The sequence below is a fragment of the Puma concolor genome, chromosome B2, assembly GCF_028749965.1.
Source record: "Puma concolor isolate L17-30 chromosome B2, mPumCon1.1.hap2, whole genome shotgun sequence".
Taxonomy (NCBI): Eukaryota; Metazoa; Chordata; class Mammalia; order Carnivora; family Felidae; genus Puma; species Puma concolor.
Window position 1 is genome coordinate 127,054,823 of NC_141671.1, and position 15,843 is coordinate 127,070,665.

Sequence of the window (15,843 nt, forward strand, 5' to 3'; positions counted from 1 at the left end):
CTGATAACATCTTGACCAGCTTTTATTTTTAATTTTTTTAATGTCTATTTACTTTTTTTTTAAATATGAAATTTATTGTCAAATTATTTACTTTTGAGAGAGAGAGACAGAGAGAGAGAGCACACACGAGCAAGCGGGGAGGGGCAGAGAGAGACAGAGACACAGAATCCGAACAGGTTCCAGGCTCCGGGCTCTGAGCTGTGAGCATAGAGCCCCACTCGGGGCTCAAGCTCACGAACCGAACCGTGAGATCATGATCTGAGCCGAAGGCAGACGCTTAACCGACTGAGCCACCCAGGTGCCCCTTGACCAGCTTTTAAAATCAGAAAGGGAGCTGGGAATCGAGGAAAGTATAACACAGGACATCCCTGCAGGAATAACCTGAAACAGTTGTCTGTCCTCCCAGAGCAAGATGTTGCTTTTCTGCATGCAAGGAAGTTTCTTGTAAAACAAATCAGAAGAATAAGTCAAAATAAAGCATTACTAAAAAAAGAAAACTCCACCAACCCACCAGGAAAAAAAATCTTCCAGATTTATATTTCTTTCCAGAAGGTTTATATTTCTTTTCTAGAACTTAATTTTTAAACAAAATATGCTCTGAACATTTCAAATCAGTATTTTACATGTGTGGGAAGGCCTCTGTCCACATGCTTACAGGAAGGTCTTCTGAGTTAGATATATTCTAAAAATCCAACTTAAATTGGCAATTAGGATTCAAAACAGATTTTCTTTTAGAAACAATGTCACAAATAAAGGTGAACTTTATTCCTGAATTTTTTTTTTATTTTTTCTTAATATTTACTTTTGAGAGAGAGAGAGAGACAGTGTGAGCAGAGGAGGAGCAGAGAGAGAGAGAGACACACAGAATCTGAGCAGACTCCAGGCTCTGAGCTGTCAGCACAGAGCCTGACACGGGGCTTGAACCCACAGCCTACGAGATCACAGCCTGAGCCGAAGTCGGACGCTTAACTGACTGAGCCACCCAGGGGCCCCTATTCCGTACTATTTAGTTACGCATCTGCTCATCCACGCGAGACTGTAAAGTACCTGTCTTATTCATCTTTGAATCCCCATAACTTAGCACCAGTACAATATCCCAAGATACATCTCCCGATTGGACGAACATCCTGCCGCCCTCCACGGACAAGATTCCTAACACACAACAGAGACCGGTGTTTCCAAAACTTGGTTAATCAGAATCACCTGGGGGTACTTGTCGGCCAGGCGTGTTCCTGGCCTCACCCCAGACCTGATGACTCAAAATCTCCAGAATCGCGGGGAATCTGTTTTTAAACAAGGCCCTGGTGTGTGTGATGACTCAGAAAGAGTGGGAAACACGAGATGAATGAAATAGTGCTAACATGTGCTCCGAGTTCCAGGATGCCCAAGGAAAGCCGAGGTGTGAGCCGAGCCTCCCGGGCTCTGGGTGGGAGCATGAAATCAAGTAGCAGCAGGCTGGGCAACTGAGGTAAAGGGGAGTTCCTCCAGCTAGGAAACCAAGTGGGAGCTGAGCGGGTGTGCAGCTCCTACAATAGGAGGAAATAAGGGTGAAGAGGGCTCCGAGAAAGAGGACATACACACAAAGGCCCCGAGAGAAGGGCTCGCTCTTCCAAGCCTCCTGTAAAGCAGAGGGAAGCAACAGCCCTTCACACATTGCTGTCAGGAACCATCGACGCTTTCAGATCCCCAGGCAGAACGCTCCGGTTTTTCAATCAGAAGGTCGTTTTTGTTTTGTTTTTTTAATGGGTATTTGTTTTTGAGAGAGAGAGAGAATGAATCCCCAGCAGCTTCCAACACTGAGTGCAGAGCCGGACGTGGGGCTGGATCCCACGACCTGAGCTAAAATCCAGAGTCGGTCGCTCAACCAACTGAGCCACTCGGGCGCGGCCAGATCAGAAGTACTTTCGTGTTCATCACCGACACCCGCTGTCCCCTACTTTGGGCAGCTTTCACCACGCAGGCTCCAGCTGAGCAGCCTCACAGGGGTCGGCCGGGGTAACAGGCACACATCGGTGCACACACAGATGCTAACTCGGCCTTCTCAGTCATCTGCACAACAGGAAATGTTAAATACACGTTAGCGACGCGCCAGGAGCTGTGAGAAGTGGCTTAGATGCGGGTCTCAAATTTCTTAGCCATCTACTGAGAGGTTTCAAAACAAAAAGACGAGGAAAAAGGAAAAGACCAAAAGACAGGGGCTTACTCCCTCAGATATGTGCCAGGACTTCGCCACATCTTCTTGGGGTCGGTTTTCCTCATCTGAGTGCACAATGTCATGAGTCCAAGAGAGACAGCACCGCAGGATTTCAAGAGGGACAAGCCTGCCGTAGTTCAAACCCCAACTCCCTCGCTTACTAGCTGTGAACGTGGGTCAACAAATGACTTGTGCCTTAGCTGCATCACCTGTCAAACAGACACAATAACAGTATGCACCTCCTGGAGCTGTTGTACACACAGTAGACCCCCCTCACCCGCGGTTCCGCTCTCCACGGGTTCGGTTGCTCGCCGTGGCCGCAGTTCAGAAGCGGGCAATCCTCCTTCTGACACATCTTCAGAGGGTCAACGGCAGCCTAACACGATGTCAGAAAAAAACATAGTATGCACAGGGTTTGGTACCATCCAGGGTTTCAGGCCCCCACTGGGGGTCCTGGAAGGTCCCCCCACCGCAGATAAAAGGAGACTCCCATATTAAAGAGTCTGGCCTAGAGTAGCTGTTGGCGTTAGCAGGCAATACAAAGTCACCAGAAAGCCCGATACCAAAAAGTTGGGATTGCACTCCTACAACCGCATTGATATTAGTAACGTCATTTTTTACTTGAAGGATGCTAAATGCTTTGACAGACTTGTCATTTGATCCACAAGGAAAGGGACTGAGGCTGGGACCCCCAGGGCCTTTTCTCAGAAGAGCCCTCCCTCAAAAACAGAAGCTCCCTCTCTTCTGCTACATTTGTCTAAGGCATTGCTACGGTGCTCCTTCCGAGAAGTGCCGACCACAAAGGTAACATGTGAAGGCAAGATTACCATCGTCACCATCCTGTTGATTCTGAACTTCAAATCCTGCAGAACTAATCTATCCCAGGGTAAAAGTCAATTTGAGGAGAAATTAGATAAAAAAAAAAAAAATCACTAGGTGCCTAGCTAGGTATAAAAGCATTTTATTTTATACCTAAAACTTAATTTTTTAAAAGACATTAAAATGACAGCCCAAGGAAAGCACTGCATCATTTTTTGTTCTGAATTTTCTTCCAAAATATTAAAAAACTCAAATATTTCTCTCATTAAAAAAAAATTTATTTGCTAGTCTCAATGCAGAAGAAATTTTAATATTGGGTTTTCCTCTTATATACAGGGAAATTAGATTATTGCTAGAATCACGTTCCAAACCTAAACGTAGGTAGTTTTTTGAACCAGGTAATTGTATTATACCCAAGAGTCAATAAGTAAATTGATGTTTTGGCTTAAAAGGACACTTTCACAATTACAAAAATAAATAACTCTCTTGTAGAAATCTGACATATGGCAAATGCATTTAAACTACAATTCTCCTTCCATAATGATGTTAGCACTTTTTAAAGATGAGGAGAAGCCGTGACCCCTAACCCCTCAAGACATCAAGCTCCATGCACTCCATGTGGGTCAAATATGATTAGAAAGAGTCCCTATAGTCATGAAGAGTTTATTTCAGACACACACACACACACACACACACACACACACACACACACAAATGTTTAAATCCCTAATCATAAGAATCAGAGAGGGATTATCATCGATCAGTGATATTTGCAAGTCAGTGTAATATTTGCAAGTTAGTATAATATCAGTGATATTATACTAATATCATCAAATAGTAACTCCTCATTAGAATCACAAAATGCCAAGGTAGAGGTTATTTTAGTCAAAGTCTCTATTTAAGGAAACTAATGCCTGGAGGTGTTGAATAAATTAATCGGAATCTCCACCAGAAAATGGCAGCATGAAGTCACATTCCAGTCTCCCAATTCTCAATCCAGTGAGACCTCCTGTCCATTTCAGGGCTCCTCAAAGCGCGCTAAGCACACGGTGGCATTTGTTACACATCCCGAAGCTCTGGCTCAGTAAGGCTCGGGAAGGATCTGGAAATCCGTAACTTTAACGAGAGTTCTAGACAATTCTCAGTGTCAGGCAAGCACAGAAAACACTGCTTTACTTCATACAGCCTCCTTAACCCGAGGCGCAGCCTGACTGCCTAGCTACTGTCAGTTTCTGTCAATACATTCAGGGGCCCTCCAGGGATTAGAGGGGGGTGGAAACCACATTCCTACACCAACACCCTCCCTAGCATGTGGTATGTTTCAATGAAAGCAAGTCTTAAGCCAGTTTCACCAGAAATACAAACATTTTATCAGCAGGCAGGCAGACACAAATAGAACCACACTACCTGTTCTTAGAAGGGCAGTGAAGCCTCCACTCTCTGTCTTTAGAATTCTGACAGGCACCTGCATAGAAGGCTAATTCTGAGGAAGAAAGACATTCTGACATCAGGACAGCCAACCCTCTGGTTGGGACAGTCTGCTGTGATGTAGGACAATGCAGCTAGAGACCTCGAGCACCATCCAGCAGTATTAGGCTATAGCATCTAACACAGGCACTGCAAACTCACATCTTCTTCATGTAAAGACAGTGCCTATAAAAATCTTTCTGCCAGCCAACTATCTTCAACACCACTCATCTCTCCTATAAAAATTGTATACCTTTGGCTCAGGTCATGATCTCTCAGCTTGTGAGTACGAGCCCCATTGTTGGGCTCTGCGCTGACCACTCAGAGCCTGGAGCCTGCTTCAGATTCTGTGTCTTCCTCTCTCTCTGTCCCACCCCTGCTTGTACTCTGTCTCTGTCTCTGTCTCTCTCTAAGTAAACATTAAAAAAAATAAAGAAACAAATCACATAGGGCTTGAAAGAATGAAACAGGCTATGAGGTTGGGTGCCTACTGATTTCTGCAAAGTTTGTTTTGACTGTTTACAGACCGGAGAGATAACTATCCACATTTCTAGCTATTACTATTTTCTTTAAATCTTTTTTTTTTTTTTTTTTTTTATGTTTAGAGAGAGAGAGAGCACAGGGGCGGGGGTGCCCACGAGTGTGGGAGGGACAGAGAGAGGGGGCAGGAGAGAATCCCAAGCAGCCTCTGCACTGTCAGCCCAGAGCCAGCTGGATACGGGACTCAAAATCATGAACTGCAAGATGATAATGTGAGTGGAAACCAAGATTCCAATACTGAACCGACTGAGCCACCCAGGCACCCCTACTATTACTATTTTCAATTAAGCACTTATTTTGTCAGCAAAATTAATGAAGTTTGGCTTCTAGGGAAAGGAGCATACTAGTGCTTCAGCACAAAACCTTAAAAAGATAAGAGTTTACTTTTTCATTTGTTTTTAAAGTTGTTTGTCTTGTTCATGTAGATTTGGAGCCATGAGTATTATAGTCCCTCCTGACGGTTCTTCTCAACAGTGAGCACTAAGAAACCAAGTACTGGTTCCATTCAAATATGTACTGAGCTATTCCATTCCAGGCACTGTTCTGAGCTTTGAAAAAAACAAAGATGCAGCCACCCTTGACCTCAAGCAGCTTGCTGTCTAGCAAAGGGGAGCAGAAGTGAATACACAATTTCAGCCCATGCTGGTAAATGTGGTGATAAAGAGATACACTGGAGGCCCATAATGGATGCTGTTGGGAGCACTCCTTCCAACCTGGGGATGTCGGGACAGCATTAGGGGAGTCTTTAAAGATCGGTAGGAGAAAAAATAATGTACGAACTCTCCAACTTACGACAAAAAGTTATTTGGGATAACTACCTGTGAGATTTCGAGGAACGGCAAACCTGATGATTTATTTCTTAGAATCATTGCCCATGGCACTAAAATGCTGTTTCCGTATTACAAAGATAAAGTCCCCATGTTTTTGAAACAGCTGCAGAGACCCATCAGGCAAGGCAATATGCAGCATCTCCCCCTGCAGCTCAGGCTTCTGGTAAACTCTTTAGTTCCGTTACTTGTTCCTTGGGAGACTTGTTAAAAGGGTTATCTGAGGGGCGCCTGGGTGGCGCAGTCGGTTAAGCATCCGACTTCAGCCAGGTCACGATCTCGCGGTCCGTGAGTTCGAGCCCCGCGTCGGGCTCTGGGCTGATGGCTCAGAGCCTGGAGCCTGTTTCCGATTCTGTGTCTCCCTCTCTCTCTGCCCCTCCCCCGTTCGTGCTCTGTCTCTCTCTGTCCCAAAAATAAATAAACGTTGAAAAAAAAAAAAGGGTTATCTGACAAGAAGGATGAAATTAACAGTCACAGTTATCCTTTGGACTGTTTGTGGAATGTATCTAAACTTTGTTCCTATTTCCCACGTGACCCTAAAAGGAAGGGATATATGTTGTGGGACGAGCAAGTGAGCCAAACAGAAGGTCTGGCCTCCAGGCCTGGCTGTGCTATGAGCCCAGCACACAATTAAAGTGAATCACTTCACCTCTCAGACTCTATCTCCTCCCTCGTTGAGTTAATGAAGTAGATGGCCTTCACAGTCAACTCCAAGTCTAAAAGTCTACGTGCCCATTCTAATGGAGTACGTTATTCGGAAGACCTGCCTAAAATGGTACCAAAATGATTTCAAAATGTAGCTTTCACTTTAGGAACAAATTTGAGGCATTTTTTTTTTTAATTTTTTTTTTCAACGTTTATTTATTTTTGGGACAGAGAGAGACAGAGCATGAGCGGGGGAGGGGCAGAGAGAGGGAGACACAGAATCGGAAACAGGCTCCAGGCTCCGAGCCATCAGCCCAGAGCCCGACGCGGGGCTCGAACTCACGGAGTGCGAGATCGTGACCTGGCTGAAGTCGGACGCTTAACCGACTGCGCCACCCAGGCGCCCCGAGGCATTTTTTTAAAACCTAATAGAAGTTAAGTAAAACGAATACATAGGTGTTTCACTGCTCTTTACCAATAAAAAAATTAAATTTGTGAAGGTGAGAAACCAAAAACTAATGTCTTTACAGTTCAGCTTTCTTCTCTATACATACACTTCCATGCTCACACATAATTACATTCCATAAAAGCCTTCTTTCTCCGTCATAAAAAAGAAAAAAAAAAATGATGAGCCAGGTTTTCTGGTATAAAATCAAAGCCATTTAAGGTTCAAACAAACTTATGAAAAGTTTTTAAGAGAGTTATTTCAGTCGCTAATTAGGACAATTTTAGTTAATTTAGGGCACTTGGGCAGTTTCATCTTTGAATATTAGCTGATTGGTGCATAGGCACACAAAGAGTAATGGTTAAATGCAAAACAAAACTAGCAAAAGGAGGAGTTCTTGACCGTCAGGGAGGTTTCTCTTGTTCTTTAATTCCCACAATAGATCAGTTCACCTAGCAGTCAGATCTGCCCCATCACATCATTCCTCATGGGTGAAATTCTCATTCACCCACACAGTCACTCCACACAAAAAAGACATAGAACCAATGAGGCATGATGAGACTCCGCTAGGACAGTATATCCGGATGCAAGAGGTCATTATTCACAGTAAATAGATAGATTCCGTCCAACAACTTGATGAGACCACCTTGATTTTTTCCCCCCTCATTTGGGGGGTTGGGGGAGGGGGAAAGCTCTCCCCAGTTGGGAACTGTCCACAACTTAAAAGGATCTGACAACACAGTGAAAGAGATGTAAAATGTAAAGTCATCACATGATAACTTCACAACGTGGAGAAAGGTGCACAGCAACAATACGTGAACACTTCCGGTTTTAAGGTAATTAAAGCATAGCCAAGTTCTTCCAGCAAGGGGAAAAAATGGAAAACCAGCTATTTGAGACGGTGTATGAAGTGACGGTGAGAGAGACAGTATTTCATCCAGAGCTGTGGAAATCTAGGCTCGTGTTCACCAACACCTCCCCTCATAGCCTGCAATCCATCAACGAGCTCCAATTTATTCTTTACACTTAGGATTATGACCAAGTCCATGTACTAAAAGGGGAGAAACCACACAAATATCACACTGAAAGTTTCTCTGCTTTGGGCCAGCAGGAAATTCCAGTTACTTCATTCACTGGGGCTAGTTAAGCTGCTGAAATGAAACCGGTGCTTGGAGAGATCACTACGTCAGGACACAGACTTGATTTTCAGGATTGGAGGAGGTCAGGCAAAGATGAATGGGATTCAGTCTAAACTCAAGGTCAAGGTCCTTTGAATCACAAAGGGCTCGTGGGGTGGGAAGGCAAAATGGCCCGAGCACACACACACACAGGCGCCCACACACACCCCTTCACTCAAAGTCTGCATACTTTGATTTGTAGGTAAGAGCGCCGGTACGCGGTAGGCAGAGAGGCGACCAGCAGCCCCAGCGCTCACTGAGATCCCCTGAGGTTGTTACAGAGCCTGCCGGAGTCTCCAGGACTGTAATCATTCTATATCCATACCTATATTGCACCCTGACTTCTCGTATAGGCTACCTTCCCCTGACCCTTTCCCACGACCTTGGCTCCTCCTCTGTCTACAGCGCCCCCGGGTCTCCTCTCTGCCTCCCACACACACAGAGAGAAGGACCGGGCAGGGGGACGGGCCAGCCCGATTCCCACACTCCGCGCCCACTCGTCCAGAGACCAAGAACCTCCCGGAATCCGAGAGTCTGAGGGCGCCGCACCGGCTGCCACCTGCAGCCGTGCCCACCCGCGAAGCCGACCCTCGAAGGACGCGAGGGGTCGGGGGCTCGGCGCCGCGGCCCGAGAGCCGACCCGGGGCCGCCAGGGGGCGGGAGAGAGCAGCTGGCCCGGCACCTCCCCACCTCGTTCCCCTCCCCCGACCCGCCGGCCACTCACGGATTTTCACTCGGCGGTGGTCTAGGCGCGCGGCGGCGGCGTGCAGGGCGTCGAGGCGGCGGTGCAGCGCGGCGGTGCGGCGGCCCAGCGCGGCCGCCTGGCCCTCGAGCTCGCCGAAGATGTCCCCCGCGCAGCGCGACAGGTCGGCGAGCTGCGCCAGCAGGCAGACCAGGGCGTGCGAGCTGACCTGCTCCAGCGAGCGGAAGAGCGGCGCGCCCGCGGCCCCGGCCGCCTCCGGCCGGCGCAGCCGCGCGGGCTCCACGGTCCTCTGGTGGAAGGGCATGGCGAGGGGCGGGGGGCGCGGGTTCGCGGCGCCGCGGGCCGCCCGGGGCGAGCGCAGCCCTCAGTCCACCCCCCGTCGGCGCGGGGCGCGAGTGCGCATCCAACACAAAGGAAAGTCCGGGCAGCGGCGGGGCGCCGAGGGGCTGCCCCGGTGGCTCCTGCCGCGGGGAGGAGGCGAGGCGGGCAGGAAGGACCGACCGACGGACGCGCGGGCGGCCGGGCGGGCGGGGGAGCCTGGGCGGCCGCGGGAAAGGGCTCCGGAGGGTCGCAGCCGCGGCTGCCTGGGGCCCGGCCGCGTCCTCCCACCGCCGGGGTGCGCGGGGCCGCGCGGCGAAAGGAAGTTCAAGGAGCAGCTCCTGGGCGCGGGGCGCGGTGGCCACGGCGGCGAGTGGAGACGGGAGTCCCGCTCAAGTTTGCAGGGAGGCAGGAAAGAGCCGGCGGCTCCTTCCCTCCCTCCCGATTGGAGAGGGAGGAGGAAGCGGGGGAAGTGCCGCCGACACCGGGCGCGAGGGAGGGGAGGCGAAAGAAAGGAAAGGGGGAGGAGAAAAGGGCCGGCCCGGGGAACCACCTGCGGCTCTCGCGGCCGCCGCGCCCAGCGCCTGAGGGGAGGCGGCGGCCCCGCGCCCCAGCGGGGCTCGCCGCGGCGGCCCGGGGCGCACGGTCCGGGGGCTCCCAGCTCGCCGCCCCGCTTCCCTCCAAAGCCCACGGGCGTTTGGGCAGAGCCCTCGCCCGCCCCCGGGGCCCGGCGCGGGGAGGGGTGGAGCGCAGCGCGGGCGCCGCGGAGGCGGAGGCGCCGGGGACGGCGCGGCGAACCCCGCTCGGGCTGCTCACCTGCGCTCCGGCCCGCGGCGGCCGTGAGTCAGGCGCGCCCCGCCGCGCGAGGAACGCTCGGGGCCTCCGAGGGTCCCCCGGGCTCTCCCAGCCCCACCTTGGAAGTCGGCCAAGGCTTCTGGCGGCTTGGGTGGACCCGAAGGAGAACATCATTAAATCGCACAGTGGCCAGGGGGTTCTGTAGCCGACTAGGAGTCCGAGTCCCCATCCGATAAAACCTCTGAGGACCTCTTTTCTGAAGGGCTTCGAGGGAGCTTTTCTTAGCAAGTTGGCTCTCTCTCCTCCCACCGGAAAGGTTCTTGGCTGGGAGTTTCTCCTCCCAAGCCTGGGGGTGGGGAGATTGGGGAGTAGCAGAAGGGGACCAGAACCTGGAAACCTGAATTCGGTGCCTGGAAGATGCTTAAACTAACTCCTATTGACGCGATGATCGGGGGACAGCCCCCTAACTCAGACCTTAGGGTTAGAAGTATTTGAAGAGACTGAGGCCAGATTCCCAAAGCTAAAGTCCTACTGGTCTCATCGCTACGTTTGCCCAGAAAAGGAATCTAGGTTCTTGGGTTTCTGCCCCCCAACTGACCCACACTGCTGTGCTGTCGGGTTGCAGTTTGGGAACCAGTCTATCAAAGCTGTGCTTGCTGACTGTACTGCAAAGTGGATTCTTCTCTCAGGGAGACACGAGGAATGCAAGACAGGCAAGCCTGAGAGAGCAACTTGAGATAAAAATTTAGTAGGCAGAAATGTCTTGGGGTCTTTCCCCGGTCGTACAGCAGACCGTCTTTCACAATAGGAGCGAACAGCAGTTTCCTGATCACCCTCTCTGACCACCCTCGGGGTTGTTAGGAGGCACAAAGGAACTACTGCTCTCAGTGACAAAATGGCCTTGAATCCATGAAGCACTGTATAAAAGGCAGGTACAGTATAAAGGTGTGCGGTTTCCTCAAGAAGTATTTGTTGGGTGCCTGCTGAGGCATTGGCTAGAGATGCGGTAAGGTGCACAACTAGCTGCATCCCTGCTATCATGAGGCTCCCTGTCTAGTGGACCACAAACAACATTTCAAAGTCATATACCATATAGTTCACCTACCTAAAGTGATATATAGTTCACCTACCTAAAGTTCAGGGGCACCTGGGTGGCTCAGTCGGTTAAGCTTCTGACTTCGGCTCATCTCATGATCTCACGGTCCGGGTCCGTGAGTTCGAGCCCCGCGTCCGGCTCTGTGCTGACAGCTCGGAGCCTGGAGCCTGTTTCGAATTATGTGTCTCCGTCTCTCTCTGCCTTTCCCCCGCTCACACTCTGTCTCTCAAAAATAAAAATATTAAAAAAATCTTTTAAGTGTACAATTCCGTGTTTTTTTAAATATATTCCCAGTGTTAACGCAAGCATCATCGCAAAATCAAATTTAGAATGATTTCTAAATTGTTCTCAGTCGAGTTAAGTGGCAGACTTTGGCTTTGGTCATGATCTCTCGGTTCGTGAGTTTGAGCCCCACCTTGGGCCCTGTGCTGTCAGCGCTGAGCCCACTGTGGATCCTCTGTCCCCCTCTCTCTGCCCCTCCTGCCCTCTCAAAAATAAATAAACATTTAAAAAAAAAAAAAGAACAATTTAATCACCCCTTCATTCTCCCCCTCCCAAACAGTTCTCTTTAGCACTCACTCATCTTTGTTTCTATGTATTTGCCTCTTCTGAACATTTTGTATAAAGGAAATCATAAAATATGTGCTGTGTTGTGTCTGCTCTTGCTTGGCGTATGTTTCAAAGCTCATCCATGTTGTACCATATATCTATCAGAACTTCGATTCTTTTTTATGGATAATATTCCATTGTATGGATGTTCCACATTTTGTTGACTCGTTCATCCGTTGAGGGGCATTTGGGTTTCCACTTTTTGGCCATTATGAATACTGCTGTGAACATTCACGTACAAGCTTTTGTGTGCATACGTTTTCAGTTCTGACAAAAACATACCTAGGATTAGAACTGCTGCATCCTGTGGTGACTATGTTTAACTTTCTGAAGAACAGCCAGACCGTTTTCCAAAGCAGCTGCACCATTTTACATTCCCACCAGCAGTGTATGAGGGTTCCACTTTCTCCACATCCTGACCAACACTTGTCATCATGTGTCTTTTCCATCATAGCCATCCTAACAGTTGTGAAGTGGTATCTCCTTGTGGTTTTGACTGAGATTTCCCTGAGAGCTAATGATTTTGACATCTTTTCGTGTGCTTTCTGGCCACTTGTTTAAGGAAATAACTTCCATCTGGAGAAGTGGCTGTTCAGATCTGTTGCCCATTTTTAAATTGGGTTGTTGTCTTTTTGTCATTAAGATGTAATAGGTCTTGGGGCGCCTGGGTGGCTCAGTCGGTTGAGCATCCAACTTCGGCTCAGGTCATGATCTTGCAGTCTATGAGTTTGAGCCCCACGTCGGGCTCTGTGCTGACAGCTCAGAGCCTGGAGCCTACTTTGGATTCTGTGTCTCCCTCTCTGCTCCTCCCCCACTCATGCTCGCTCGCGCTCTCTCTCTCTCTCTCTGTCAAAAATAAATAAAACATTTTTAAAAATTTATAAAAAAAGATGTAATAGGTCTTTATGTAGTCTAGATACATGTTGTCTATCATGCATAACCTTTACTGCTCCAATAGTCTTGTGGTTAAACGTTGTTCTTTATGTGTTCGTCCTCATCCCTTGAACTTGTTTCTTAGTCTGGAAAGATGTAGTTTAACCACATAAACTAATATAAAAGGAGCAAGGACATGTTTGTAAATTTGTGAACCTGAGGCAATATGACTAGATTTTTTTTATTATTATTAAATGATTTCACTGCTCCAGAAGCTGAACTGAAATTCTATACGTTACCAGAACATCAAATAAATAGGATTCATGGAGAGTATCCATAAGAGCAACTTAAGTTCTTTTTTTTTTTTTTAATTTTTTTTCTCAACGTTTATTTATTTTTGGGACAGAGAGAGAGACAGAGCATGAACGGGGGAGGGGCAGAGAGAGAGGGAGACACAGAATTGGAAACAGGCTCCAGGCTCTGAGCCATCAGCCCAGAGCCTGACGCGGGGCTCGAACTCACGGACCGCGAGATCGTGACCTGGCTGAAGTCGGACGCTTAACCGACTGCGCCACCCAGGCGCCCCAGAGCAACTTAAGTTCTATTGCCTACTGTCCCATTAACAATCCATTCTAGGATGATAGTTCTTCCTCTTCACCTGAATGACAGTCCCATAACTATTCTGTTCTCTCGGGTAATAGGAAATCCTACTGTTATTCTAGGAGATAAGACATGATCTCAATTCAGTAATTAAAATTACTTGCCCCATTCCCCAGCAGGGACTTTCTCTGGGCAGAAGTCCGGGCATGGGGCCTTGGGCCTCTCCATCTCACCCTATCCCTGCCAACTTGGGGACAGCGATATGGAGAGGGATTCTTGGAGGGGCAGGTAACTTTGTACTAGACCAGCGCTCTGACAAAAGGGCACCACACCCTCTGGGCCTGGTGGATATGTGCATTTTCTGTGAACACTTCCGTGGCCCCTTCCTGGGAAGGCCTAACCATTATTTCCTGAAATAAGGCAATGAATTCTCTTGAACTGCTTATTCGACCTCAGTCTTGGTTTTCCTTCAGTCCACTCCACACAGACTCTTGCCACTGGGGTCCTATGAACCCTCTGGTGGGACCCTTTAGGCAGAATCCCTTTTAAAATGACCCCAGGCTGATCCCCGACTGTGGACCCTACATACCAGGCATATCTACGAGGTTCATGGTTAAAAGGTAGAACATTCACCAGCCAGGCATAGCCCTCTCTCTACTCTGCTGCCATAGAATGTAGAAATTTCCTCAGGTGGAAGTCTAGCACCCACCCGCTGTTGGCCAGCAACATGTGCCAAGCGCTCAGAGGTCCCGAGGAACCCCTCCTCACTGGGCTTGGTATTAGATGCCAGTGTCCTTGCCCACTGTGGAGGAGGAGGAGGAGGAAAGAGAAGGTAGAACTCCTAGTGCAGCTCTATCCAAACAAAATCTCCCCAATCTTCAGCCACCTCACTCTCAGACCCTCTGTATGAGTGAGAATCTAGCCAGCCCTCCACCATTTGCTTTGAGATTTCCACGTTGTGCTCTTCATCACAACTCATTCTGGCATCCAGCATCTGTCTTTTCCTGGTGCATCAGTCACAACTGACCATTTAACATTCTGGAAGGTAAGAGAACAAAACATTATGCGAATTTATCCCAAGAAGAATTGAATGCCAGCTACTAAAGGGAGGTGGGAAAAGAAAACAGTTTGGAAGAGAAGAGGTTTGGTGTGACCTGCCTTTAGAGTGTCTGATGGGCAGGAAAAGATCTGAGGGGGGAATCCACAGAGGAATTGGGGGCCGCGGAGGTGACGCTTAACAGTCATGAGAAGAGATGTCCCAAGAGTTGATAGGTGAGTGTAAGGAGCCATGAACAGACAGCCAAGGTCCAAGTGAGGGAAAGCCCCCAGCCAGAGGGCAAGAGAGGAAAGAAGCATTGAAGGAAACAGGGAAGGAGGAGATCTGAGGGGTGATTCACCAATGCGAAGGGTAGAGGGGCATAAGGGTGGAAATGCGAGGGAGGCGTTTCTGGCAACCCCCAAAAGACTGATTACATTATGACAGTAAGGACAAAAGCCAGATCTCAGGCACATGAATAGAGAGGGTATACATGTGATAGTACTAGAACATTCACGGAGAAAACTGCCTGAAGAGAAGCTAAAAAACTGGTTAGATGAAGCAGTATTATTAATATATATATCCCCTCACAATGGTACTGAAAACCAGATATGGCTGAAACTGCTTACTCTGTTGGGCCATCCTTCCTCTTTCTGCCGACAGGACTTAACTTGTTTACCAGTATGTCCAGCCTCTTGACATCAGTCATAATTTATCTAGCCCTTTCTGTGTCGACAGTGATTAGTCAGGTGTGGCCCAGTTCTAAGCCAACGAGTTGTAAAGAGAATCAGGAGGCTTCAGCAAATATTTACCTCCCTAATGAGAGGAGGTGGAGAGGAGAAAGGCCATCTCATTCTCATCTCTGGTCAGACCCCCGCCTTGCTGCCTTTGGATGCACTCGAGTGAGGATGGGGTGTTTGGAGCTACAGCAGGATCTTGAGACCAGGAGGGGCAGACCAGAAGAATCAAAGCCATCGTGCAGATACTGAGCTTACCCCACAAGGATGACTACACGTGCTCGTAACGTAGAAATCCCTGTGGTCCGGGGATCAGGAGCATTAATTAGCATTGCCTGGGAGTTTGCAAGAAATACAGACTCTCAGGGCCCACCCCAGGCCAACTAAATGAAGATCTATATTTTAACAAGTTCCCCCAGTGATTCAAATGTATTTTACAGTTTGAGAAGCACTAGCTTAAACTTCTATTGGATGGGTTTTTCTGTTACTTACAGTTGGATACATAGGAATTTATAAGGTGAAGAAGTAAGTCATCAAAGGATTGAAGATTCTGAAGAGATTTAGATGGATATGGAAAGATGAGACCAAGAATAAAAGTGAAGTTGCCCCATGGCCCGGGTCTCAGTAAAGACAGCAAACTCATGTTTGCAGTGGATGTCATAGGCAATGGTGAGGAGTTTCTTAGCAACTCAACAAGTGGTGAATACAGGAACTACCAGAGGAGGGCTCAGGGAAGTTGGACAGCTTGGGTAAGGAGTGGACCCCATGTACACAGATCTACCCTCTGCACCCTAAAACCCCGGAACAGAGATAGTGGATGGCTCCAGATCAACGTAGTGTGAACATTGGCCAAGTAGCATGGGGCTGGGGTGGCCACGGTAATGGCGAGGGTCATCATCAAAAGGCTATGGAGTACAAGGGGGATTAAACAGTGTAAGTAAATGACCTAAATACAACAGCA

At 48.6% G+C, this 15,843-nt stretch overlaps 1 protein-coding gene across 5 annotated transcripts in view; it reads right to left on the bottom strand.

Annotated features, from left to right (window-relative positions):
- The window catches only part of NHSL1 (NHS like 1), a 246,724-nt gene extending 237,468 nt beyond the window's left edge, over positions 1-9,256 (bottom strand). For all 5 annotated transcript variants that reach the window (XM_086707991.1, XM_086707990.1, XM_086707987.1 and 2 more), the window contains exon 1: positions 8,840-9,256. In XM_086707991.1, coding sequence (XP_086564117.1) covers positions 8,840-9,122 — 283 coding nt within the window. In that variant the 5' untranslated portion in view covers positions 9,123-9,256. The remainder of the gene's footprint in view (positions 1-8,839) is intronic.
- Between the last annotated feature and the right edge of the window lie 6,587 nt (positions 9,257-15,843).